The 27,365-nt window shown below is 32.1% G+C and overlaps 1 protein-coding gene across 1 annotated transcript; it reads left to right on the top strand.

Moving 5' to 3' along the window:
• The first annotated feature begins 12,809 nt into the window (after positions 1-12,809).
• LOC124935547 (beta-hexosaminidase 3-like) lies at positions 12,810-17,552 on the top strand. Its single transcript, XM_047475979.1, has 14 exons — positions 12,810-13,224; positions 13,503-13,577; positions 13,966-14,001; positions 14,091-14,202; positions 14,327-14,397; positions 14,931-15,061; positions 15,140-15,205; positions 15,497-15,597; positions 15,688-15,747; positions 15,925-15,958; positions 16,423-16,521; positions 16,633-16,692; positions 16,902-17,152; positions 17,262-17,552. Exons 1-14 carry the CDS (start codon positions 12,880-12,882, stop codon positions 17,426-17,428), a joined length of 1,608 nt encoding a protein of 535 aa, XP_047331935.1. The 5' UTR covers positions 12,810-12,879; the 3' UTR covers positions 17,429-17,552.
• Positions 17,553-27,365: the final 9,813 nt, after the last annotated feature.

Raw genomic sequence — 27,365 nt, 5'->3', positions numbered from 1 at the left:
AACTCGAGTATCCCATCACCGATAACGAGGCCGAATATGAGGCATTCTTATCAGGTCTCAAGTTGGCATACGAGAAAGGGGAAACCAAACTAGAAGTCGTTGGTGACTCTAACTTGGTTATATCCCAAACCAATGGAACGTGGCAAGTGAAAGGGTAAAACTTAAAACCCTACCTCGCCCACCTAACCCAACTCATGAACAAATTTGATCAAGTATCGTTTTTTCATACTCCAAGAAGCCAAAATCGCTTCACGGATGTCTTGACCACTTTGACAGCCATGACTCAAATTTCAAAAGGAATCAAAGCCAAACCTCTAAAAATCCGACAAAAGCAACAACATGCTTTTGAATCAGGAATAGTCACTTCTTGTGAGAAAGCTACTAAACCCTAGTTCAATAATCTCAAGAAGTACATTGAATATGGATAATATCCTTTCCACTTCCGAGTTAAGGAACTATGGGCATTGCGCCCATATTCCACCAACTACGCTTGGATTGCCAACAGACTCTACGCTTGGATTTCCAACATGCTCTACGCTTGGATTGCCAAAATGCTCTACATATATAATCCTGAATCGAAGAGGATCATGGAAGAAGTACATACAGGGACATGTAGCCCACACATGAATGGAATGACTTTAGCTAAGAAAATACTCTATTTAGGATATTATTGGCAAAACCTCGAACAAGAATATGTGAGTTATATAAGGAGTTGTCATTAGTGCTAAATATATGCTAACATGAAGCATACACCGACCTCACTCCTTTACAATATGACATTCCCTTAGCCCTTTTATACATGGAGCATTGACGTAATTAGAAAAATCTATCCCCACGTGTCAAATGGAGACGAGTTTATACTCGTCGCTATAGACTACTTCATCAAATGGGTTGAAGTAGACTCCTACAAATCCTTGAAGTCGTCTTAAGTGGAAAATTTCATTCGAACAAGCATCATCGCTAGATATAGAGTTCATCACGCCCTAATTTCTAACAATTGTCGACACTTTTAAGGAAAAGTGTTTTAATTGCTCGACGAGTTTATGATCGAGCGTCATAAATCATCACACTATAGATCCTAAACCAATGGTGCGGTCGAAGCGACAAACAAAAACGTGATTTGGATCATCAAAAATATGACCAACACGTATAAGGATTGGCATGAGAAGCTGTCATATGCCTTATGGAGATATTGTACAACCGCTCGAACTTCGACGGACGAAACTCCATACTCTTTGGTTTACAGCATGGACGTCGTATAACTCATTGAAATCGAGATTCTAACTCTAAGAATACTCGTAGAGAGTCATGTCATAGAAGAAGATTGACTCAAATCTTGATATGACCAACTAAAGTTAAAGGAGGATAGAAGGTTAAACACTTTGTATAAAAGCTAAGCCTACCAAAAACTCATGTCCGACACCTTCAATAGGAAGGTAAAACCTAGAAACCTCAAAGAAGGTTATCTATTTCTTAAACGAACCCGGGAACTCCTAGACCCCAGAGGCTAGTTTCGACCCCAATGAGAAGGACCATTCCTACTTAAGAAAATTCTCTCTAGAGGAGTTGTCCATCTATCTAACCTAAACGATTACAAGAAAGTCAACAAGATACAATAAGAGCTTTGATTATAATTAAATTTGTTTAGATTTTTTTAAATGGTTCATGCAAAATAATATAAATGAGAGTAGTTTAAGTTCAACCACAAAAATATTACGAAAATTGAAAGAAAAATATTTAAAAAAACACAATACAAAATAATTCCCCAATGATCAAACAAAAAGAACAAATTTTAACGAGCACGAAGAAAATTTGTTTAGAATTAAAAATATTTGATTGAATTTTTAGTTATCTTTTTTTATATAAATGGAATAGACCGAGAAATAATATTATAAATCAATAAAGTAATAAAAAGTTTCACATTTCATAATATTTTTCACTTATATTCTACATGTTTCCTTTATTACCTTCGTGGATGGGACGTCGACCCTAGCCATCAACAAAGAACCCTCAAGTTATTTATTTATTTATTATAATTCTTATTCTTAATCTAATACATAGTCTTACTAATACCATGATATAATTTATAGAATGATGAAAAATATTTAATTCAATGATAATATTATTACTAATTATTGAAATCTAAATTTTACAAGTATAAGACATTTTCTAGATACACTAAGGAATCAAGTTAATTATATTGATGTTACATTAGTTTAATCCGTGGAAGAGTAACATAAGACAATCAAATCAATCCCAAGTGTGCACAAGAATGGCGACATATGGACCCTCTCACAACCTGTATGGTCGACTACTTGGATGATGGGGGACGACCTGGGTGTTTTTTCAAAAGGAATGTAAATTAACGTCAAATTCAAGATGCGGAGATTATAGCTTAATGGTAATACACATGTATGTCCTCAAGACCATATATTCCGAGTCTTCACCTTGAACCAATTACAAAAAAATATCATTTATATGTTAAAACCATCAAATCGGTTCTCAAATTACTCAATTAAAATTTAGCTCATTCCAGACGAATGCTTGGATATTTCTATAGGATGTGGAGCTTAATATGAGAAGTAAAATTTGAAGGAAATATGTCCTTTAATTTAATGTGCAATGACTAAACCTGGATAGGACAATTAATAGTGATAATGTAATCTGATTATGTTGGGAGTCGTAGTGCTCTGCTTAAAGCCAACTACGATTAATGGGGTTAAACCCATAGCTATTATAATTGGGTCATATGAGGTCACACACTTAGCGTTGGCAGAATAGATTAATGGAAATGAAATCCAATTATTAATAATATATTAGATATTATTAATAATTAAAAATAATATTTTATTTATGAAATAAAATAATTAACCATGTTAAATTGATTATGAAAACGTGATATATCAAATTAATTATGAATATAATGATTTGAAATAGATTTTATTTAGGAAATAAAATCTTTATCATAAATATTAATTGCAAAACGGAGGAATGCCAAAAGATGATCTTTTGGTTTTCTTTTTCTCTGACTCTCTAATTTAACAGCTTAAAATAGGGATCTGGGAGATGGTGAATGTGTGATTTGAAAAACTATTTTTTTCCCATAAGCAATTAGATTGATTCGGTTGTTCTTTCGTCCTAGCAGTCGAAGTCAACTGAATCTTCACGAGCTCGTGTGGACCAATTAGAGGAGCAACACGTGGGGCTCTCAACCTTTATACTACAAGATATACCGAATTCACGCATCAAAAGTATCACCTTTTTGATAACGTTTTTAATCGCTAAATGCATGAACATCTTAAATAGATGTTAAGATAGGATCTTATTTTCTGCAATATACATCTAATGAATGTCAACAATGGTATCAGAGCGAGGTTTTAGCATAAACCGATTGAATAAATTAATCGTTAATTTTGATGCAATAATTTTCTGAAGATTTTGTTAGTCTTCTAGTTTGCTAGAAAATTTTACATGACCAAACGTAAAATTAAAATAAATATTTTAAGATTAGATAATATAAATATTTGAATAAAATAAATATGATTTATGTTTCTATTTCTTAAGAGTTAAGAAATATTAAAGATAATAAATGTGATTTATGTTACTATTTCTTAAGAGTTAAGAAGTATTAAAGATTAAAATAAATATGATTTATTTAATATATTTTTTGGCAATTGTTTTACAATTTATTTATAATTAGATTATAATATATAATTTTAATTCAATTTATGAACTTTAAGTTCAAGGATAGAGATCCATGAAAGATTTTTTTTAATAAAAGACAACAAAACATTAGTTCCTAAAGAATATTTGGACAATGTCTTTCCGTGTCATAACCCATGCAGTTTATGGTTTTTTGGTTGAATGGGTTCGCAAAGTGATGGTGTACTTCCTCAACCTTATACTCATGAGGGTGAATCTATACAGGGATTCATACACCTTGATGCGGTTGTACCCAACAAGAGACCAAAAGAAAGTTTTGGATCATGAGGCATGGAGATGATTCTCACATTGGATGTGAATTATAAACTAAGAATTATAAAGGAATATTTATAATTAGTAAATTGTTACTTACCTTAAACACACAAGTCCTAAGGCAGTACAAAAGTACGTTAAGCTTGTATGTGATGGGATTTTGAAATCATTTTATTCATAAGGAACAATTATAACTTGAATAGAATGTGCAATCGTATATATTAAATTGTTTAATCATAGATATTTATAAAAAAATCATTTACTAATTTGTATATCTATCACATAATGTAGATAATGGCAAACGATAATTTTAAGTTCTCTCAACGCTTAATTGTTGAGAAAAACAAGCTCAATGGAATGAACTTCCTTGATTAGGAAAGGAATCTGAGAATCATTCTCAAGTTTAAGGGACGTGAGGATTCCTTTGCAACCCCTATCCCGATGGTGATAGAAACCTCATCTGATGAGGAGAAGATAAACACAATTCGGTTGAAAAACGAAGCATTACCTGTCACTTGCTTAATGCTTGCCGCAATGAAACCTGGATTACAAAAGAGGTTTTTGAATTTTGATGTCTATACCATCATAAGTGAACTGAAAACATTGTTTCAAGATCAGGCAAGGATAGAACGATATGAGACTCACAAGGCTATACTTGTTAGTAAGCTTGTGAAGGGAAAACCTGTGAGTCCTCATGTAATTAGTCTTACTAGACTATTCAAGAGGATGGAAAATTTGGGACCCTATATGACCAAGTGTTGGCCACTAATATTGTTCTTAGATCCTTACATGATGGTTTTGCACCACTCAGAATACAATATCATATGAATGGTCTAAATCATGATTTGAATAAGATCTATAACTTGCTTAAAAATGCTGAAGGCAATATGATTGATGACAAGAAGAAGGAAGTTATGAATATCAATAATGGGAGGAGTTTTAAGAAGGTGACCAAAAAAGGAATAATAACGAAGGGAAAGACAAACAAGTTGTCATACCCAATGGTGGTGGGAAGCTAAGAGTAGCCTCTGATCATGATTTTTTTTTTTGCAAAGCCAAGGGACACTGGAAAAGAAACTGTCCCAAGTATCTGGAAGAAAAGAAGAATGGGACTTTGAGTTCCGCTTTAGGTATTTATATTATTGAAATTATGACAACCAATGTTCTCACATTAAATTATGGTGTCACTTGGTTATTTGATACTACATGTGGTGTTCACATTATTTCAAATGTACATGGACTAAGAAATAAAAGACAGGTGAAGAAAGGGAAGATAAATCTGCGTGTTGGAAATGGAGCAAATGTTGATGCGCTTGCCGTAAGAGTTTATAGTCTATCTTTACCTTCTTGTTTAGTATTTGAACTGAATAATTCTTATTATGTTCCTTGCATTACTAAGAACCTTATTTCGGTTGCTGTATTACATTCTGATGGTTTTGAATTTAGCATTAAAAATGGGAGTTTTTCTGTTTTTAAGAATGATATTTTCTATGCGACTGCTCAAATGAGTAATAGGATCTTCATTTTGGATCTCAAATCAGAATTATATAACATAAATAACAAAAGAAGAAAGTTATATAATTTGAGTGAAGCCTACCTATGGTATTGTCGATTGGATCACATCGGTGTTAATCGCATGAAGAAGCTCCATAAAGATGGACTTCTTAAAGACATGAATTATGAATCCATTATTGCATGTGAATCGTGTTTAATGGGCAAAATGACAAGATCACCTTTCAAAGGAAAGTTTGAAAGGGCTACTGAACTACTGGGCATAATACATACTGATGTATGTGGGCCGATGAGCACAAAAGCTAGAGGTGGCTATAGATACTTCATCATATTTATTGATGACATGAGTAAATATGGATATATTTACCTCATGTCACATAAATCGAAGTCCTTTGAAAAATTCAAAGAATTTCAAAATAAAGTATAGACTCAATGTGACAAGAAAATAAAAGCACTTAGATCTGATTGTTGTGGTGAGTATTTGAGCCACGAATTTGATAATCATTTGAAAAACTGTGGTATTGTAACACAGTTGTCAACCCCAGGAACACCACAGCTTAATGGTGTGTCTGAAAGGAGAAACATGACTTTGTTAGACATGGTTCGATCAATGATGAGTTTTGTTAATCTTCCGGTATCCTTCTGGGGATATTCCCTCACTACCATTGTACTAACACTAAACAGGACTCCATCAAAAACTGTAGACAAAACTCCATATGAGATATGGACTGGAAATGTTCCAAATCTATATTTTTTGAAAATATGGGGATGCGAAGCTTATGTAAAACGTTTACGAATAGATAAACTTGCCCCAAAATCAAATAAATGTTTCTTTATAGGACATCCAAAAGGGAGTTTTGGATATTACTTCGACTCATCAATTTTGTCTTTTGACTTTTCATTAGCAAACACATGTAAATAATAATACTTGACGTAAAGGAGATTTTCCATCTTTCCTTTCCACAGATGATAGTTAGAGTCATTAAGAGTAATCATTCTACTCGTATTACTTTCTATTATTATAAACAACACAAGGACTATAATCTGCTATGATACTACTTGTTGATAAAAAGAACATAATACGGAAAAGATTTATTTTTTTGTTTTAGTCCTCTATTTATCACCTATCAATATTCATTCAACCAACAAACAACAAAAATAAAGAGACGCAAGTTTTAGCGTGGAAAACTCTTCAACAAGAGTAAAAACTATGGGACCCTTAGACTGCTTAAACTATTCACTATAATATCATTTATAATGGGTAATACAAAGTTCTTACAAAATAAAGTTTATAATCTAAAATATTATCTAAAATTTTAAGAACTATCTGGAAAGAGAAGAGAAAATAGTTGAAGAAAAATAAATTATTCCTAATGCCTATATTCGTCTTGTTTTCTCTGTCTTGTTTCTTGTTTCCCTCAAACTTGTGTGTATTGACTGAAAACTCTTGATATTTATTATATAGTATAAAATATCATATAATAATATATAATACTATATAATATATAATATATCATTGTAATATATAATAACATATAATATATTATTAGTCCAAACCCAATGGGTCGGACACCCTAACAAATTGTTAGGTAAGTAACTCACAGATTGTATTCATAAGCTTTTGTAACCCCCAAAAATCTTAGATCTCAGAAAAGCTCGAGGTTCAAGAATTTTAACATCGGTTTGCGTGTCAGGAATTGTCTTTTAAAATAAACATTATTTTAAAATATTTTTCAATTGATCCCTGACAACTTTTCAAATTAATTAAAAATAATTAATTTGGGTTCAATTTTAAATAATTCGGGGATTTGCGGTAATCAAATTACAATTTGATTTTTTAGAAATCCGTTGTTTAAATTAATCAAAAATAATTAATTAAAAAGATTATTTGCTTTAAATAGAGTCGCCAATTGATTTTTGAAAATCAATAAAAATGGCATACGTATACAAACGTATAGTTTAGAGTTTATTTTAGTTCATAGTTTGGTGATACTCGGAAAAGGGTTTTCGAAGCACCCGTTTTATAAACGGTCTCTACTTATAAATTTGGCTTTTTAAAAATCAGTTGTATAACGTTTTATTTTTACCAATTATTTTTCCGGTCTTAAGCATTCCCAAGGTTTGTGCGTTATTTAAAGAATTGTAAAAACAATTATTTAAATGCTTGTACATGTTGCTGATGATAGCTTAGGAAGGAAAGTACCTGAAGAACATCAATCATTTAAAGGCATTAGGATTTAAACATAAATCCCAAACGAGCCTTTATCAAAATATTTTTTATGTACATATCCTAATAATTATTTTGAAAACATTTTCTAATTTTTTGTATTTTTAGAAAAAAAATGAGTTTCCAAAATTATAAAAATAATTTTGGATTTTGAATATGGGAACCAAATAGTCCTTAGGATCGGTGTCCTAGGCCTTGGGTTCGTTTTCAACAGTCGGGATTTGGAACCCTTGGTCTGACCCATCAGTTTGGGCTAGGAAGCCTCGGTCGGGGTGTTGAGGACTCTCGATCTGACCCATCGGAAGCCTCGGTTGGGGTGTACAAAACATCGGTCCTGGGTTAGGTTTCTCGGTCGGACCTCTCAGTCCTATGTGGAAGCCATCAGTCCTAGGTTTGGGAATTCTCAGTCGGGGTCGAGATTCCTCGGTCCTATGTTTGAGAATTCTCGGTCGGGGTCGAATTTCCTCAGTCCTATGTCTGACCTCTTGGTCGGATGTAAAAATTATCGGTCGAACCTCTTGGTCCTAGCTGAAGAACATCGGTCGAACCTCTCAGTCCTAAATAATAAGCCTTTGTCGGACATGTTTTTCCTAGGTAAGGTTTCTCGGTAAGACCTCTCGGTCTAGGACCGAAAATTCTCGGTCGGATCTCTCGATCCTTAAGAAAATCAAAATTGCAGTTTTTGCAATTTTGATGGAGGCTTGGATTCTTCGATCTCAGGGTCTTGATAGCTTCACAAAGCTCCCATTAACATTAAAACATCACCCCAAGGTATCAATCAACCTAAGTGATGATCAATTTGTTTAAAACAGTTTGTAGCCAAAAATCAGGTTTTTGGTTTTAAAGTAATTTTGAGATGAAAAGAGCTAGCCAATAACTTTCTTATACCTCATATATTTGATTGGTACCAAAACAAGAACACTAACTAATCGTTTGGACCAAATTAAGAAGTCAAAATTTTAAATTATTTTTGAAAAAAATTGATTTTTATCAAACATTATTGAAATGAATCAAACATAATCCAAATAGTTTCCCAACATCATTACAATCATGTTGTGAAGCTTTATGGGCTGTGATTCATGAGGATTAGCCCAAAAACAACAGACCTGATTTTTGAACTCTTAAATTTCAAATATGGGTATTTCTTTTTAAGATCGATTGATCAGTTCTAACTTTCACAGAAAGCTCATAAATGATCATAAAATTGATTTCAATCATCAAATTCAAGAACTAGACATCATACAAACTTATGAAAACATAAATATAAAAATTTCAATTTCAAATTAGAAATATGAATTAAAGGATGATTCAAAGCTTATCAAGTGTTTGAGAACACTCCTTAGACCCTAATAAAGATTTTTGGATACTCAGATCCAAACTTTAAAGCATGTAGTGAAAATTCTAAAAATCCAGAAGCTTTGAACTTCAATGGCGGATTTTTGTGTTTTTCAGATTGGAAGCTTGAGAGGTGATCTTTTGGCTTCGAAAATGTTGAGGGAGGCTATTTATAGCCTTCCTTAGTCAGTAGAGATTTCAAGTGAATTGAATTATCCAAGCCATTAATGGCATTTTGATTGTTTTTTATCCAACTTGTCGAAATATGAATGAATCATCCATATTGATGTAGGAGAAATGACCATCGTGGTAAGGTGATCATTTCAGCTTTCGAATCAGCCGAAATGGTGGACTAACGGTTGAGTTCCACTTTTAGAAAATCAAAGGATGCGACTTCATCTTTGTCCCTCCGGCGTCGCGATGAAGAAGATTGTGTAGCCCAAGAAACGTCGTCTCGGGGAGTTTTGTCAATGGTCTGTTACGCGTTGTTGCGTCTCAAGCCATTCTGTTGCGTTTCGGCTAACATGTGTTAGCCGATCGTTTGCTTCTCGGTCAGGCACTTAGTTGGTTACAGTTGGGTACGCAGGCGCGTCTAGAACGTTGCATGAAAATTCAGCGCTGATTCAATGGGCGTGGTCGCGACTGTAGCTTTATTTCCAAATTTCGGCTACACTCAATCACAAATTTATTTTTATTTTAAAACCTTACGGGTTTGTTTGAAATTATTTTTCTTTCACCCTTTTGGCTTTAAATTTTATATTTTTAAATACACAAAATATTAAAATAAATATGACAAATATTTTGTCAATTTATTTTATTTTTTATATTTTATGGTTAAATAAATAATTTTAGGAGATGAAATGGGTACCTCATTTCATCCTAAATTATTTGTTTTAATCCCTTGATTTTTTCTAATATTATTTGAAGATGAAATGAGTAAAACATTTATCCCAGACAATTTTATTTTTTGTTTTGACCATTTTCTTTAATTAATTAGGTTTTAATTATCACAATAATTAGTCTAATTAATTGTCTTAGTTAGGTTTTAGCATTGGGGTTAATTATTTTGATTTTATTTATTCGAAAATAAATCAAAATAATTATTTTAATTTTATAAATTGGGTATGTAAATTTTTAGTGATTACCACTTTTAATTAGTGTTTTGGGATCATGTGAAATGTTTTTAGAATGACAAATCCAATGGAGTGTATTATGTGAGTTCTAGAAATAATTTCACACTCAAAAGTCATAACTCTTCTAAATTAAATCAAGACCCCCTCATCATCATCTCAAGTGTACCCAAAGACTTTTAAAGGCTATTTAGAGTATTAAATACCCACCAAAAATTAGGAGTTTTCTCTGGAAAACTTGTCATAATTCCCTCTCAACTCTTAGTAATTGTTTTCGACGGCAAATCACATCATCCCCTATTTCTTCTAGGTGTTCTTACAATATGGAAACGGTGGAACACTCATTGTTACTATGCCAAGAAAATTTTGCTACATGATCACTATCTGGTTTCTCTCTTTTTGAATTTACTATTAATATATTTGTAACATAGTTATTTGAGACTCTTGATAACAATTGCACTACCTCACATGTTTGTTTTAATAATAGTCTTATTGTCACCTTAGGTTAGAATCTATGGGAAAACAAAAACTCTTTATTTAATGAATAAAAATTCCAAACCTATCTTACTAATAGTAATCAAAGGGCCATTAAATCCACATTAAGAAAATCACTTCTTGACTTAGTGTATTAACTTAGTCTAATTGATGTATGAGACTATTTTAATTACAGGAATAATGAGGGTGTTTATCAAACTAAGACAGAGGTGTTTACATTGGACACCGTCGGACATTGGGTGGATAAAGATCAACTATAATATCTCATTTCTTGAAGACGTATCCAATATGCCTTCCTGAATTATTATTTGAGATCATATGGGCAACATTCATATAAAGGATATAATTCAGATAGGTTTATAAATCAAATTTATTGATTCTACTAATCTGAAATTGAGATGAAGAAGAAATATAAATCATTTCTAATGATCATATACTTGTTTAGAAACCAAATTTATTTAAATTGTTTCTAATTTGAATTGAGAAAAACAAATTGACATATCAAATAGATATATACTTTTGTAAGCTAATAAAATATTTTCAAGATTTCATAATTGATATAAAGATTACAATAACCATGGATATATATATATATATATATATATATATATATATATATATATATATATTATTATTATTATTATTATTATTATTATTATTATTATTATTATTATTATTATTATTATTATTATTATTTGAGATCATATGGGCAACATTCATATAAAGGATATAATTCAGATAGGTTTATAAATCAAATTTATTGATTCTTCTAATCTGAAATTGAGATGAAGAAGAAATATAAATCTTTTCCAATGATCATATATTGTTTAGAAACCAAATTTATTTAAATTTTTTTTCTAATTTGAATTGAGAAAAACAAATAGACATATCAAATAGATATATACTTTTGTAAGCTAATAAAATATTTTCAAGATTTCATAATTGATATAAAGATTACAATAACCATGGATATATATATCTTTGAACAATTAAAATATTCTTTGATGGTTGTTTGTGTACATTCACATAATTTTTTTTGGTTCGAATTTCTGAACCTTTATTCCAATTAATTTATTTTTAAATGAAAATAATGTAATTTTCTTATAGAGTTATTACTGTTATTAAGGTAATTGTTATATTAAGTTTATTTTAGAAATACTATTATTAATAAAAGCTAAGCGGTTTATATGCATATGCACTAAACTTCGAAATAATAAAGCGATGATTGATGACAAAAAAAAATATAGCGATCTTATATAACTAAACAAAAAAATAAGATAATTCTTGTGTTTATTTGATTTTTATTGATTGAGCTATCTAGACCCTCATAACCCAAACTCAAAAGTATCTATGAAAGTGAATATAGTAAGTCTATTAGCTCACTATTATAAATAGTTTGTATTTATTGTAATTTTTTCATGTGTTACAACACAATCTTCTCAATTTTTCGTGCACTTATTCATAGTCATAGTCTGCTTATTAAGACTCTAAAAGTGACTCACGCGACAATTTATTTTTTCAAAATTTAAAGGGTCCTCCGTGACACTCTGTTGTTGATCGGTTCTAATACCACGTTAACACCCAAAATTTAGATACTAATAACCAAAATACTAGTATGGTTATTTTTAGTAAAAAGACTTAAATTTTTTTATTATATAATGATAAAATATTTATTTATTTTTAAATAGAGAATAATTTGATATTTTAATTAATTTAATAAACTCATATAATATATAAAAAATATATGAAAAACAATAAGAAAAAAGTATTATTATATAAATATATTAATAATGATGACCATCTTTTCACACTAATAAATATAATTGAAAAAAGATTGTCACTATTAGTCTAGCTGGATTGCCTTATGGTTGGATTATTTGAATATTTAAAAAACAAATAATACAAAAGTTATTTGATCTAAGAAAACAAAAATATTTTTATATTTAATATTTTAAAATATTAAAAAATAAAATGAAAAATATTTTTATCTAATGATTTAATTCAATAAATAAGTAATAATATATTTAGATTAGATTAAATTAAAAAAATCCAAATCAAACAAAGCCTTAGATTACAGTAGAACAAATTACATGAATGAGTATTTTTATTGTTTGCTTACTACCCATAAATCTTTTACCAAAGTAGAACATATATCCAGCATTTCTCGATCCCCTCATCTTTCCTCTCCCTGAATTTTGCTTGGTAATGGCGAAGTTGTCAGAATTAAGAATCTGTTTTTACATTCTGAATCAGTTGTTTCTCATTCTAATAGTTACTGCTTCGGCAGCTACAAATGTCGGCAAGCTCAATATATGGCCGATGCCGTTATCTGTAACCAATGGTAATGGGGTTCTTTATATGAGCAAAGATTTTGAGCTGAGAACTGAAGGAAGCAAATACAAAGACGTTTCTGGTATTCTCAAGAATGGGTTCTCCAGATTACTTGATGTTATTAAAACTGATCATGAAATTGATGTATCTGGTCATGGGTTTCCTTATTTACCTAAAATTCAGGGGATTCATGTGATTATTGTGTCTCCTAGTGATGAGGTTTGTATGACTTTTTAAGGAACTCTTTCTTTTTTTGATGGGTTTGGGGAGAAAATGCAGAAGAGATATTAGCATTGATGTTGTGTTCAATTCTGGCTCAAGTTTTGTGAATTTTTACATTGTTAATTGATGATTATCATTGTTTCATTTTGAATGCTTGGCTTTTGTTTTTCTTGATTTGAAGAAATTATTTGATTGGTTTTGCTAAAAGATATAGCCTGGGCTTTGTGTTCATGCTAACTTTGTTCATAATCTTTGTATCTTGTTTTGATTTGCAGTTACATTATGCAGTTGATGAATCATACAAGTTAACAGTTCCTGCAGAAGGGAATCCAGTTTATGCTCGTATTGAGGTTAGTTTTCTCTTTTCCTACAATTAGAATTTCAATTTTATAAGAATTGGGATTGAATTACATGTCAAAACTAATATGTTTGGAGAAATCATATAATTGTAATTATGAAAGGGGAAGGATGGAATCAAAACTTACGAAAACATACATTCATTTCCATTGAAATTATAATTCAAATTCCAATTCCTTATATTAAGTCAACAAATAAAGAATTTGGAATTGGACTAACCGATCGCCAAATTTAATCCTTTATTGGTTCACATATCATTATAGTTGATGGGAATGCTGAGTTGCTAGACTCAGTTTCTATGCATTTCAAACTATTTATCACTTCATAGTAGTGTTCAAACCTCGTTTGTTTAGAATTCATTGACTCTGTTATATAATGCAGGCGAACTCAGTTTATGGGGCTCTACATGGTTTTCAGGTTACTTGTTCTAACTCTTCGGTCTTCCTTATAAATGGTTCCAATTTTTATGCATTTCTAATTTTTATATTTACACAATCATCTTGTAGACATTCAGCCAAGTTTGTTACTTTAACTTCGCAAGTAGAGGGTTGGAAGTGCGTCAGGTCCCATGGGATATTACTGACAAACCAAGGTTCTCTTACAGAGGGCTCTTAATAGGTTGGTTTGGTTCTCTCTCTTTTTCCTTTTAAAACACTAAATTTATTGAAAGAAACTAACTTCTTGTTGTGTGAAATTTTGAATATGGTTTGCTCTTAACTTCTGAACATATATGTGTGAGCAGATACATCTCGACATTACCAGCCACTCCCTATGATAAAGAAAGTTATTGATTCTATGGCTTATGCAAAGCTGGTAAAATAATCTTTAACCTTTTTTATTAGTTTGGTAGATACAAAGAATCAAGCTAGTGTCATAATGCAAGATAACATAGAGGTCATAATGAATGATAAGATATGAGTCTATCTGGAAGCTGATATTTTGTCAAAGATCATTACAATGGAAAATAGACATGTAAAATCTAAACGTGATTGATTTTTTTTGGAACATAGGAACATTTGGAAGAATGAGCCTAAATTTGTGCTAAACTTTTGGATTGTGTTCAAGAAATTTTTAGTAATCACAATTTAAGACGTGTAGTTTTTTTTTCACACTAACAAATTTCCATAAGAACAAACCATCATTCGTTTAAAGAATTTGGTTATGAGTCAAGCCCAGTATCAATGAAAGATTAGCAAGGACTTTGAAGATAATATTCACTATTGAAGATCCATCATTCTGTTTATCATTTTTTATGCTTGCTTTTGATATGAATAAAACTTGGTCAATGCTTAAATTAATATTGTTGTTGAAGTCTACATCAAAGGATCATTTATGTTGTGATGCAGAATGTGCTACATTGGCATATTGTAGATGCACAATCTTTTCCACTCGAGATACCATCTTATCCAAATTTATGGAAAGGGGCTTATTCGGATTCAGAAAGATACACAATAATGGACGCCACTGATATTGTAAGGCAAGTACTTGTATTTAATGAATATGTTATATTTTTACATACAACTTGTTAGTTTCCTTATTTAATCTCATCTTGCAGTTATGCTCAAACACGAGGGATTAATGTTCTAGCCGAAATTGATGTTCCAGGCCATGCTCTCTCATGGTAATATTATATTATCTAATCATTTATCTCCCATTTGTATCAAATAGCCCATTGAACTCAAAAGAAAGGATCAAATAATCCATTTTGTTAGAATAATTGTTGCGATGTTCAAAATTCCCCTTTTCATTTCTTGATATTTCTGTTTAACAAGAAAAATATATCTGTTTAATAAGAAAAATATATCAGAAGCAATTGGATCTTCAGACATAGAATCCTTACAAAGCCATGCAATGCAATCTTGGCTTAAACAAGATGAAACAAAATGATTTTTATTTTACTTTATTTTCTTAGGGGAAATGGTTACCCTCAGTTATGGCCATCCAAGGATTGCCAGCAGCCACTTGATGTTAGCAATGACTTCACATTCAAAGTAATTGATGGGATTCTTTCAGGTTCTGCCTCTAATTCCTTAATTATGTCATCATTTCTCTATATTATTTAGATTTTTGTAAACATGTAAATGACTACTGATTTTGTATCAGATTTCAGCAAGGTCTTCAAGTTTAAATTCATTCACTTGGGAGGTGATGAAGTAAATACAAGTATGTTTCGTCATCTCTATTCAATGAACATGAACGAGCTTTCATGTTTTCCACAGTTTATCATGCTTTGAAATAGGAAACAATTAACTGTTATTAGCCAAGTTCTGTTATTGTCATTGAACTTGATTACTGAATGATGATTATTCATCAATGGACTTATCAAATGATAAATTTCAGGTTGCTGGACACAAACTCCACATGTAAGGAACTGGTAATAATTTTAAATCTCATTTATTGCTCTCTAGGCTATTTCATATTTCCTCCCCTTTTGGTGTTGAGAAAATCACATTAGGTGTATCCAAACTGGAAAATGATCTGCATAAAGTGACTGATTTTGAGGAATGAGATTGTGAAATGAAATCTTTGTTTCGGTTGAGCTTTCATGCTTATGTTATTTTAGTGTTAATAATTCCATCTTTCAAGGTTAGCTGGCATGATGTTGAGGCTTTGTCCCTCTCCCCTGTTTTTTTCTTCTTCTTCTCAAAGCATGGTTTGTATTGCAAGAAGTCGATTTTCGCATTGACACTTAATAATACAAACTTTGAATTTAAAAAATAGGTGCTATGATCCCTAAGATGTAAAATGAACAATGTATTGTTATGATGTTAAAAGTTGCAGTTTTTAATTTTGATGTTACAAGTTCAATTCATTTAATAAATTAATTTTGACACCTAGGCTGAAGAATCACAGAATGACTGAATCTAAAGCTTATGAATACTTTGTTCTGAGGGCTCAAAATATAGCTTTATCTCATGGTTATGAGATTATCAACTGGTAAGATATCTGAATCATTTACACACATCATGCATGCATTCATGGTCTGATCATCCATATTTGTATTGTACTATATTCTCATCTATATCCTGTTCATGCAAAACATTGCAGGGAAGAGACATTCAACAATTTCGGCAGCAAGTTGAGCCGAAAAACTGTTGTTCACAACTGGTAAGGAGCTACCTATTTGGATGCAGCTTCTCTTGAATTTTGAATTTTTTTAATTTACCAAAAATTATACTAGTGGAGTTGGAAATTGGCTCTTCCAAAGAGAGAAGAGAAGTGGCTACATTTAGTTCAAAATATTCTTGAAAAAGACTTTTAGATATATCCTTTTTAGTTTAACTTAATTATAACTAAACAAATTATATAAAATTCAGGCTTGGAATTGGTGTAGCACCAAAAGTTGTTGCATCTGGATTGAGGTGTATTGTGAGTAATCAAGACAAATGGTATTTAGACCATTTGGATGCTACTTGGGAAGGCTTCTATATGAATGAACCATTAACAAACATCACCAATCCAAACCATCAGCAGCTAGTTCTTGGAGGTGAAGTTTGCATGTGGGGTGAAAACATAGATGGATCAGATATAGAACAGACTATATGGCCACGAGCAGCTGCTGCAGCAGGTAAATCTTTCAAAAAAAAATAAAAACTGATTATACAACTAAATATCCGTATCCTGTATCTGATTTTGGATAATAATCGTGAATACTTTTGTTTTCCGGATATTCAAAGAGAGGCTTTGGACACCATATAATAAGCTAGCAAAAGATCCAAGGGAGGTTGTGGAAAGATTGTCGCATTTCAGATGTTTGTTGAACCAAAGAGGAGTAGCTGCTGCTCCACTCAATGGACCAGGTAGAGTTGCTCCTTATCAGCCAGGCTCTTGCTTTAGGCAATAAATTGCAGTCTTTTATTTGATTATTTATGTTAATAAATAAACATCCTATTTGTTATTTTCATTATTGTTTCTCGTTTCTCATTTAATGAAAACTAAGAAGAGATATATTGAGCTTTTGATTTCTTTGGGTTATGACTTATTGGCTACTTCATTAATCAATTGCTTTTAATTTAGATTTGGATTTTGTTCAGAAACCATCACTCTATTTTTGAGTAAAGGGATACAAATTTCCATTTATGTGGCTCATGACACGAATGCCAAAGTTGAATCGATTATTGAAAGACAACTCAAACGAAGAGAAATGAATGTCTTTACTTGAGTGATCACATAGAAATTTTGAACAAAAAAGACTGACCAAAAGATTTTTTAGAAATATGCTTTGGAGAATCCAAAAGTATTTAAACTTAACAACAACATGTAGGATTCGTAAACCATAAAATCCTCTTCCATAACACATTGATACATGGTTGAGAAATGATATATAAATAAATTATAAGACCTTATCTTCCTTCAAATTGGTGTTAGAATATAAATTGTGATAATATATATATTATACTATATTAGTTTTCATATATATTGATTATAATATCTATATAACTTATGTTACAATAAATAACAATTCAATATAATATTTTTCTCTTTATTTTAGCATTGTATCAGAAATTTATTATCGTTTTTTAGTCAATCAAGTGATAGTCTTCCGTTGCCTCCGTTAGTGGTTACCTTAGCCATTGATTGGAAAGTTCTAATCATTTGTTAGATATATTACTTTATTATCTTAATTAGCACTTGAAAGTATTTTAGTCTATTAGACTTAAGGATATTTTAATTTATTGGTCTTGGTTTTGATTGTTTTGTTGAGAATCGAGAGTTAAATTTGGTTTTGTTTTTTCTTATGTTTGTAAAAATTGGTTTGATTGGTCTTGGTTTTGGTTATTTTTTAGAATATGAAGTTGAATTTGGTTTGGGTTTTTCCTATTTTTGTGAAACTTAGTTTGATTGGTCTTGGTTTTTATTGTTGTTGAGAATGGAGAGTTTAATTTGGTTTGGTTTTCCCTGTGTTTGTGAAGCTTGTTTGATTGGTCTTGGTTTTGGTTGTTGTTGAGAATATGGAGTTGAATTTGGTTTGGTTTTTTCTATGTCTGTGAAGATTGATTTAATGAGTTTGGATTGGTTGTTAATTTTGATTGGTCTGAATCGAAAAAGAGCTACTTTTTGGGTGGATGGTTAATAGATTAGGCAGAAAAGAGAAGAGAAGGAAGAGAAAGGATTAAAGATGATGAATAACTTTTTGCTTTTTACGTTTTTGTTTTCTGACTTTCAAACTCTCAATACTTATTTTGTTGCATTGTGAGTTTGAAAAAGGATGTTATGATATAAAATAATACATCTGTAAAATATTATCACAATATTATAAATTGTGATAATATCAATATTATATTAAATTAGTTTCTTTAAATGTTGATTATATTGTCTATATAATAGACATAAATTATGTAGCCATGAATAACAATTTAATACAATTTTTTTCTCTTTATTATAATAATTGGTACATGTTTGCAATTGATACAATTTTTAGAACAATAACGACATCGTGTAAGATACTCAAAAGGAATAACAATTTAATACAAAAATTTTCTCTTTATTTTAACAATTGGTACATGCTTGCAATTGATACATTTTTTAGAACAATAACGGCATCATGTAAGATACTTAAAAGGAAATTTTGAAATCTTTATTGTATACACGATTGATTAATTTCTTAATCTAAATCTCTATTCTTTAATTTAAATGATCGTAATATTTTATAATGGAAACATAATCAATAATAACGGGAACATAATAAATCTCGTAATGAAGAAGATTTCATGTAGATATTCTTGGATCTTTTCTCTCTCAAACTAAGGAGACGACGACGATGACGGCGGTGGCGACAACGGTGACGGAGGGGCTTTTATCTGGAGATGAGAAAGCTTTCTGGTTTTGAAATTGTTGAGTTGATGAGAGAGAGAGGAGGAGCACAAGGGTCAACCCAAGGGTGAGGTAAAAACATGAGAGATGGTGAATCACAAATTAATATGCAATGGAGACCCGGTGGTTGAGCGACTCTCCAAGCAATGAATGATGATGAGGAAGAGTGGTTCCTCGTTGGTAGAGAAGGGCGGGTAGTTCCGTCTATTCAATGGTTGACCTCAGGTATTGGTGAGAGCCTATTCAAAGTCGACGACTAGTAGGAAGGCGCGGGTAGCTAGTTGGTCTCACCGACCATCGGTTTTCACTCGGATCTCCATGCAACCACTAATGTCGTATCTTATAACCAGGTTTAGAGAAGCACATCAAATAGGTGGAAGACGATATTGGAGCAGATGTGGTCGAAACTTTGTTGAATATTCAAGTCGGGATTCTATTGATCAAAACCAAGGCGGAAGTGCTGGCATTAACGATCAACGGGTGAAAAACAGACTATTCAGTTACTCAGGTCAAGGGCAACGACGAAAGTGGGTCATCGATTAGAGTTTTTGATGCAGTTTTAGGCGATACTCGGGATATGGGCAGAAGAAGAAGCATGTCGGCTAAGGATTTTATTGATGCTCCTAAAATTGGTTGTATTCAGGTCGAGGACAACGACGGTTGTGGGTCGTCGATGGTGGAGGTTCCGGATGTAACGGTATAGTCTAATCCTCGAAAGGTTGGATCTCCGTCATATGCAGATAAGGTGAATATCCAAATGAGATCAATTTGGTTTGATTAGTCCAAAATGGTGGTTACATGTACAAAATCCTTTGAGTTTGGTACAATGGTTGATCGATTGAATGTGGTGGCAATCTCTGAGATCAAGAACTGTAAGCGTCGGAGGATTGAGTTGGGATTGGGTCACTTAAAATTTCTACGTCTTTACTTGTCCTCATCATCATGGACGAGAAAGCGTCTTGGATCTAGTCCACTTGGTGGTGAATTTTGGTATGGATTTAACACCCATTGAATGTATGTTGCTCTATGGGTTGATTACCGAACTGTATTCATTATGCCAAATGATAGGAGTACAAATCCATTAGTTGACAAAGGAATTCGATGTCTTGAGAATGATACAGATAAGGATAATATTAGTGGCACTACGATAATAACTTGGCTGACGAGGACCTTAATGCTGAATATAAGTGTTATGGTGAGGAGGAGCGAGATTACACCAAAAGGCTGTCCAAATACAATGAAAGTTCCAATAGTACTTGGGTCTGTTTATTTGGGCTACACACGATCTGTTGGAGCTCTGAGTTCTTGAGAAAAGAGGGTGAAAAAACTAGGTGGATATGAGGAGATGGACGAAAATACTGAACTAAAATGTGAGGTCGGTGGGCAAGAATTTGTGTGGGTCTTGTGGAACGAATGTCAAATATATTGTCTTTGAACATGGTAAGTTTATGTATAAGGTTACGGTGTGGCCTGAATGGCCTTTGAGTGTGTCAGTGCTAAGTTCTAATTTTATGCCTAGATCATAGGAAAAATACGTACCGGTTCAAACTCCCCTACACAGAACCAAAGAAGAAAGATATATATGGACATTTGGAATGGTACATAAATCATCACATAATTCCGATTTTGATGTATGAGTGACACTTGAGGAGTCCCCCTAGTTAATATTCTGAGTAATATGCTCCAGGTAGTTCTGTATCAAGCCCCAAAGGAATTTCATGTCCATCCGATATCAAATTTGGTGACTAAATGTGAATTGATTGATGTAGAAGAATGTGAAATATGCTTAACCATAGACAATGTGGTTCAAGTAAACCGCAATAGACTTTGTAGCCTGAGAATGTGAGTGATTCACCTATTAAAGTACATGAGGTATCGGAAGAAGAGTCATTTGGGTCAGACGAAGAATATGACATTGATGAGGAGGTATGTGTGGCATTTTCGACTCACAACATGACCTTGAATGAAAACAAATCTTCCGTCATAAAGATTCTTACTGAAGAGTCAGAAGTGTGACCCGAAATTTGCAAAATCACCATATTGACATATAATAAGAGGTGTCAGCTCAAGAAGATTGGTGATATATCCCATGGGTTCTTGTTAACAGGGAAACGTGTATCGAAGCCGAATCAGATTTACTCCGAGTAATCCTATTTTAATGATTGATAAAATATTAGCTTGGAATGTGTGTGGGATTAATGATAGAGAACAACGTTGTATTCTTAAACCTATTGCGGGATCTACTAGAAGTGAAATATATTGTTTTTGTGAGATAAATATTTGTTAAATGGATCAATGGATTGTTAAGGATCTATGTAATTGACGATTGTGTGAAAGGGTAGCACTTAATTCTATCAGAGCGTCGTGTGAAATTTTAATTGATTGGAATTATGACGCATTTGAGAAGATGGATATTGATGTTGGAAGATTTTTAATTAGAGATCAACTTAGGAATCGGGGAGATAATTTTCATTGGGTGATGTCGGTAGTTTACGAATCGGTGCTCCCCGAACTAAAAGCGGATTTTTTTTAATGATTTGACAAGAGTGGCTAGTTTATGGGATCTGACAATCATCTTTGCTGGTGATATGAACAAAGTGAGGGACCCGTCTGAAAGAAATAGGGCTAGACGATTGGCTAATCAAATGAGAGAGTTCTCTAATACTATCAAGAATCTAGAACTTATGGATCCGGTACTTGAAGGAGGACGATACACATTCAGAAGAGGTAATGACAATGGTGGGTTGTCTAAGTCTCGCATTGACAGATTTTTAGTTAGTGAGTCGATATTTTGGGGGTGGCTAATATTTTTCAAAAGGTACTTTCGTGGAGTTGTTCGGACCATAGAACTATTATACTAGATCATAGGGTTGTGAATAAGTCATGTCGCCCTTATAGGTTCTGGAATATGTGGCTGATTAGGGAGAAATTTGTGATGCGTGTGCAAAAATGGTGAGGGTCTCAAGTTCCTTCGTGTTCAGCATCATCGAAACTATTTATGAATTTGAAGAACTTACGTAAGCTACTAAAAAGTTGGTATGTGGGTGAATGTGCAATATTTTGTGCAACGCACGATGATTTATGTACTAAGATTAATGTTCTCGATGAGGTGGAAGAGGTTCGTGACCTTTTGACGGAAGAGGTTAATTCGTATTTTGATAGTTAGAAATCTTCTTGAGTTATGTAAAGAAAAGAGATCGGTGCTAGACAACGCAACAGAGCTACTTGGCTGAGAGCTGGGATAAAAATACAAAATTCTTTCAAGGGGTCTCGAAGGTGCAGGCTAGGAACAATGCAATTAACTCAATTTCGGTGTAGGGTGTTGCCCATAATTGTGAGCCTACGATTTCAAATAGTATTGTACAATTTTATAGAAATTTATTCAAGGAACACATATGGTTAATAGAAGTTGGATGGTGTGAATTTTGTTATTATTAGTGTGGAGGAAAAGGACACATTGGAAGCTCGTTTCAAGGAAAAAGAAGTGGAGGCAGCGGTAATGGGTTGTGGGAGTGATAAGGCCCTGTGAAGCGATGAATTTACTCTAGCCTTCTTTAAAAAAATATGGTATTTTCTCAAAAATGATATCATGGAAGCGTTCGAGCATTTTTATAAATTTTCATCATTTGACAAGAGTTGGAATTCTTTGCTAATCTTCCTGATTCACAAAGCGCCCGAAACTATTGATGTGAAAAATTTTAGACTTATTAGTCTTGTTTCATCTTTTTACAAGATTGTGTTTAAATGTTTGGCGAATAGACTACGTGGAGTTCTTGATTCAGTGATCTCGACAAATCAGATGACTTTTATTAAAGGTCGCCAAATATTTGATGCATCCCTTATTGCAAATGAATGTATTTATTCAGCAAATTTCAAAGGAGATAAGTGTACCTTCGTGAAACTTGATATTGAAAAAGCCTAAGATCGTGTTAATCGGGAATTTTTATTCGATGTAATGGGTAGAAATGGGCATGGGAGAGAAGTGGATAGATTGGATCAAATTTTGTGTGTCGACAACTAAGTTCTCTGTAATTATGAATGGGAAGACCTAAAGGTTTTTTCGAAAGCTCGAGGGGAATTAGGCAAGGTGATCCTTTTTCTCCATTCATGTTCGTCATTGTCATGGAAACTTTCTCAAGAATGCTGGCTTTTGCCGAGCATGCTAGCCTAATTAAAGAGTGGATTGTGGGATGAGGAGGTCTCCATTTGTCATTTCTCATTTACTTTTTACGGACGATACCTTATGCATGATTCAAGCCACTCATAGAAATTTCAAACATCTTAGGATATTCTCTAGTTGTTTAGAGCCTATTCTGGATTGCGAGTTAACCTCGATAAGTCTGAGATATTTTTCTCAAACTCCGTATCCAATAGAAGTAAGATAAATATTTCGAGCATCTTGGGCTTCAGGGTGGGATCATTTCCGTCTACATATCTTGAGATGCCTTTAGGTGCTAAAGCCCGTTTTAAAGGTTGTTGGGATCCGATCATCGCCAAAATGGAGATAAAGTTTCCAATCTAGAAGAGCAAGATGATTTAAAAAGGTGGTCGTTTGGTTCTCATCAAAAGTGCTTCAAAATCTATGACTACGTAAATGATGTCTATATTTCTTATGCCTAAAAGTGTGGCTGTGAAGATAGAAAAAATTATTTGTAAATTTCTTTGGGGGTCTTCTAAGTCATCCTTCCGTCATTTGGTAAGCTGGGATAAAGTGAATAAATTTAAGGACCAAGGGGGCTTATGTATTTGAGATTTGACTTCATTTAACAAAGATCTTTTTATCAAAATGGTGTAGTAAATACTCCTCGGAGCCTACCTCTCTATGGGCTACTATGATCAGATGCAAGTATGAGAAGAATTTGTCTGGATGGTTCACCAAACCTATTAATCAGGTAGTAGGATGCAGTATTTGGAGTGACATCTCATTAATGTGGAAGTCTTTTCCTGGACAATGTAGATTTTCGGTTGGCGATGGCTTTTCGATTAGTTTTTGGGATGAAGATGGTGCAGTGTCAGAAGTCTTTCCTCATCGTACACGACACTTGCCTCGATTGTTATATATAGAGATGCTACTTTCAAAGATATGTTTGACGTGAGTTCTAATGGTTTTACAAGAAAAATCATATATATGTGAAGACTAAATGTTGAAGAGTTAGCTTCACATGATAGAGTGTTTAACTTGGTGGGGGCGTAAAGAGGTGAATCCTTCTTTATGTGATATGCGAGTTGAATGTGATCTTTTCTCTCTCTAATGCAAATCAGAGGCGTCCTTCGAGTCCGGTTATCCGTCTTCTTTTCAGTTCTTTGCAAATATAAAAGAATAGATATGGAGTTCGGACAGATAAAAGTTGCACTTACACATAAAACAGAGAATGTACAAGTTCCTGAAGGTCATCAGCAGAAAACCCAACCTCATTGCAGTGACAAGATACTAATGATTTTAAAGTTATTCATTGTTACTTTGTAATTGCGGAGAATTCTCCTTACGATCTCATATGAGAGAAGTTGTGGGACTCTAGGTTTCCATTGAAGATCGCGTTCTTTGGATGGAGTGACATGAATGGAGGGATTTTGACAGATGATAAATGTATGAAAAAATGGTGTATTATGGAAAGTCATTATAGAATGTGTCATAAAGAGGTGGGGTCGGCGCCTCACTTGCTCTTACACTGTGATGGAGTGATTGCGATTTAGAGTTTATTATGGAACATGACTAGTATTTAGTGGGTTATGCCGGAATCCATCGTTAGTTGTTGGAAAGTGTGGATAGAGACGGTGAGTTCAGTTGGTCCGAGTCGTTGGGCCCCTATCCCACTTATCTTCTAGTGGACCATTTGGCTTGAAAGAAACTATAAAACGTTCCGTGATCGTTATCGACCAATGTATTTAATTCATAATTCTATTATTATAACAATCAGAGAAGTTTTATTGGATAAACCAGTTCAGGTAGTTGGAGAACTCATTGATCATTTGCTTTTTTTAAATGTTTTTTTTTATTTTATAATGTTTTTGTCGTTGAGCTTAAACAACTATCATTTATATCATTTTGAATGGACCATTTAAAAAAAATACATTCTTGGATCTTTGATTCATCTTGGATCTCCCAATTTTAAATATCAAAATATATTGAAACGAATCTTTTTGGATTGTCTGATGCAAGAGATTGTATTTTCCAACCCTCCATCTACCTATTGTTGTCATCTACCTATTGTTGTGTGATGAGATGCATTTAATAGGTAGAGTTAGACTTAATATACATATTTATTATTGGGAAGAATGTCAATTTTATTTATAAAATTTGATGGTGATGTCAATTTATTTATAAAGTTATAAAATTCTATTCATGTATATAAACTTGTCAAAATGTGTCAAAATTATTTAACATAACAGAATGCTTTTCAACGACGTTAAGTTTTTGAGTAATGATAGGGGGAGCGAAAAATATGTAGCGAATGGGGCAGCGAACTACGTGGAGTGCTGATTAGACATGCTGACTCATTATTTATTTATTTCTTTTTTATATTTATTAGTAATATTCTCTCTCTTCTTATTAATTACATTTTCTCTCCCTCTCTCTTAAATAAGACGCATTCAATAAAATATTATTTTTTTATTATTAAAAAATACTTAATAATTTATCTCTTTAATAATTATTATTATAAATATTCTTTTTTTTAAATTATTGTAAATGTCACTATAAACACGCATTTTAATTATTTTTCTCTCTCAATAATTTGTTTTCTTTTATTTATTGAAAGATATAAATTTTATTTTCAATAATAAAAATGACTCAAATTAAAATAAATAATAATTAATTGTGTTAATTAAAATTTATATATAAGAGAATAAAAAAATATATTTTTTAATTCAATTAATTAATTCTATCATCTATCCATTTAATAATATATATTAATAATAAAAACAAAAATTATTAATCATTTTACTCAACGAATTGATTCTCTTTTTTAAACTCTTAAGTGTTATTTCTCTCTCTTTTCTCTCCTTAAAAATCTCTTTCTTTTCATGTCGGTTCATCTTCTGGATTTATTAGAAACTCAATCAACTATTGAAGCTCAATCAACTACGTAAAGGTCAATCAACTACAAAAGCTCAATCAACAACATTCAACTTGCACACCATGTTAGTTATTCTCTCTTAGTGGTATTTTATCTATGTTGAATATTAGTTGGTGGTGATTTGAGTTGTATCTATCTTGAATATTAGTAGTTTGTAGTTTGAGCTGAATCATGTTAGTAGTTAAGGGTTTGTCTCCTAGTGGTCCAATTTCAAATGAAGTGAAAGATAACAAAAATGATGTGCATCATGACCCATCTTCATCTAGTTCAAATGAGATTAAACTTCCTGAGATTGGAATGATTTTTTCATCTGAAGACGAAGTTCGTAATTTTTATAAATTCTTATGGTCAGAGTGTTGGTTTTGGTATTTATTTTAATTTGAGTCATTTTTATTATTGAAAATAAAATTTATATTTTTCAATAAATAAAAGAAAACAAATTATTGAGAGAGAAAAATAATTAAAATGCGTGTTTATAGTGACATTTACAATAATTTAAAAAAAAGAATATTTATAATAATAAATATTAAAGAGATAAATTATTAAGTGTTTTTTAATAATAAAAAATTAAAATTTTTTATGAATGCGTCTTATTTAAGAGAGAGGGGAGAAAATGTAATTAATAAGAAGAGAGAATATTATTAATAAATATAAAAGAGAAATAAATAAATAATGAGTCAGCATGTCTAATCAGCACTCCACGTAGTTCGCTGCCCCATTCGCTACATATTTTTCGCTCCCCCTATCATTACTCTAAGTTTTTATCCACGTAAATATTTATTTTAACCTATTTTTTTCATTTCAAATAGACCTTCTCTTTCTATTTAATATATAAAATTAAATAAATAAAAATTTCCTTCTTCTCTCTTTTCACAGTCCCGACCTAACCCA

Source organism: Impatiens glandulifera, chromosome 1, assembly GCF_907164915.1.
Source record: "Impatiens glandulifera chromosome 1, dImpGla2.1, whole genome shotgun sequence".
In the NCBI taxonomy this organism is placed as follows: domain Eukaryota; kingdom Viridiplantae; phylum Streptophyta; class Magnoliopsida; order Ericales; family Balsaminaceae; genus Impatiens; species Impatiens glandulifera.
The sequence above is the reverse complement of the archived record's forward strand: the minus strand, read 5'-3'. Positions and strand labels throughout refer to the sequence as shown.

Excerpts from the sequence above, each read along its gene's own strand:
- LOC124935547 (XM_047475979.1), top strand. The coding sequence starts at position 12,880 with ATGGCGAAGTTGTCAGAATTAAGAATCTGTTTTTACATTCTGAATCAG. Across the intron at positions 15,206-15,496 it reads CCAGGCCATGCTCTCTCATG|GGGAAATGGTTACCCTCAGT; the intron begins GTAATATTATAT and ends TTATTTTCTTAG. Across the intron at positions 15,598-15,687 it reads AATTGATGGGATTCTTTCAG|ATTTCAGCAAGGTCTTCAAG; the intron begins GTTCTGCCTCTA and ends ATTTTGTATCAG.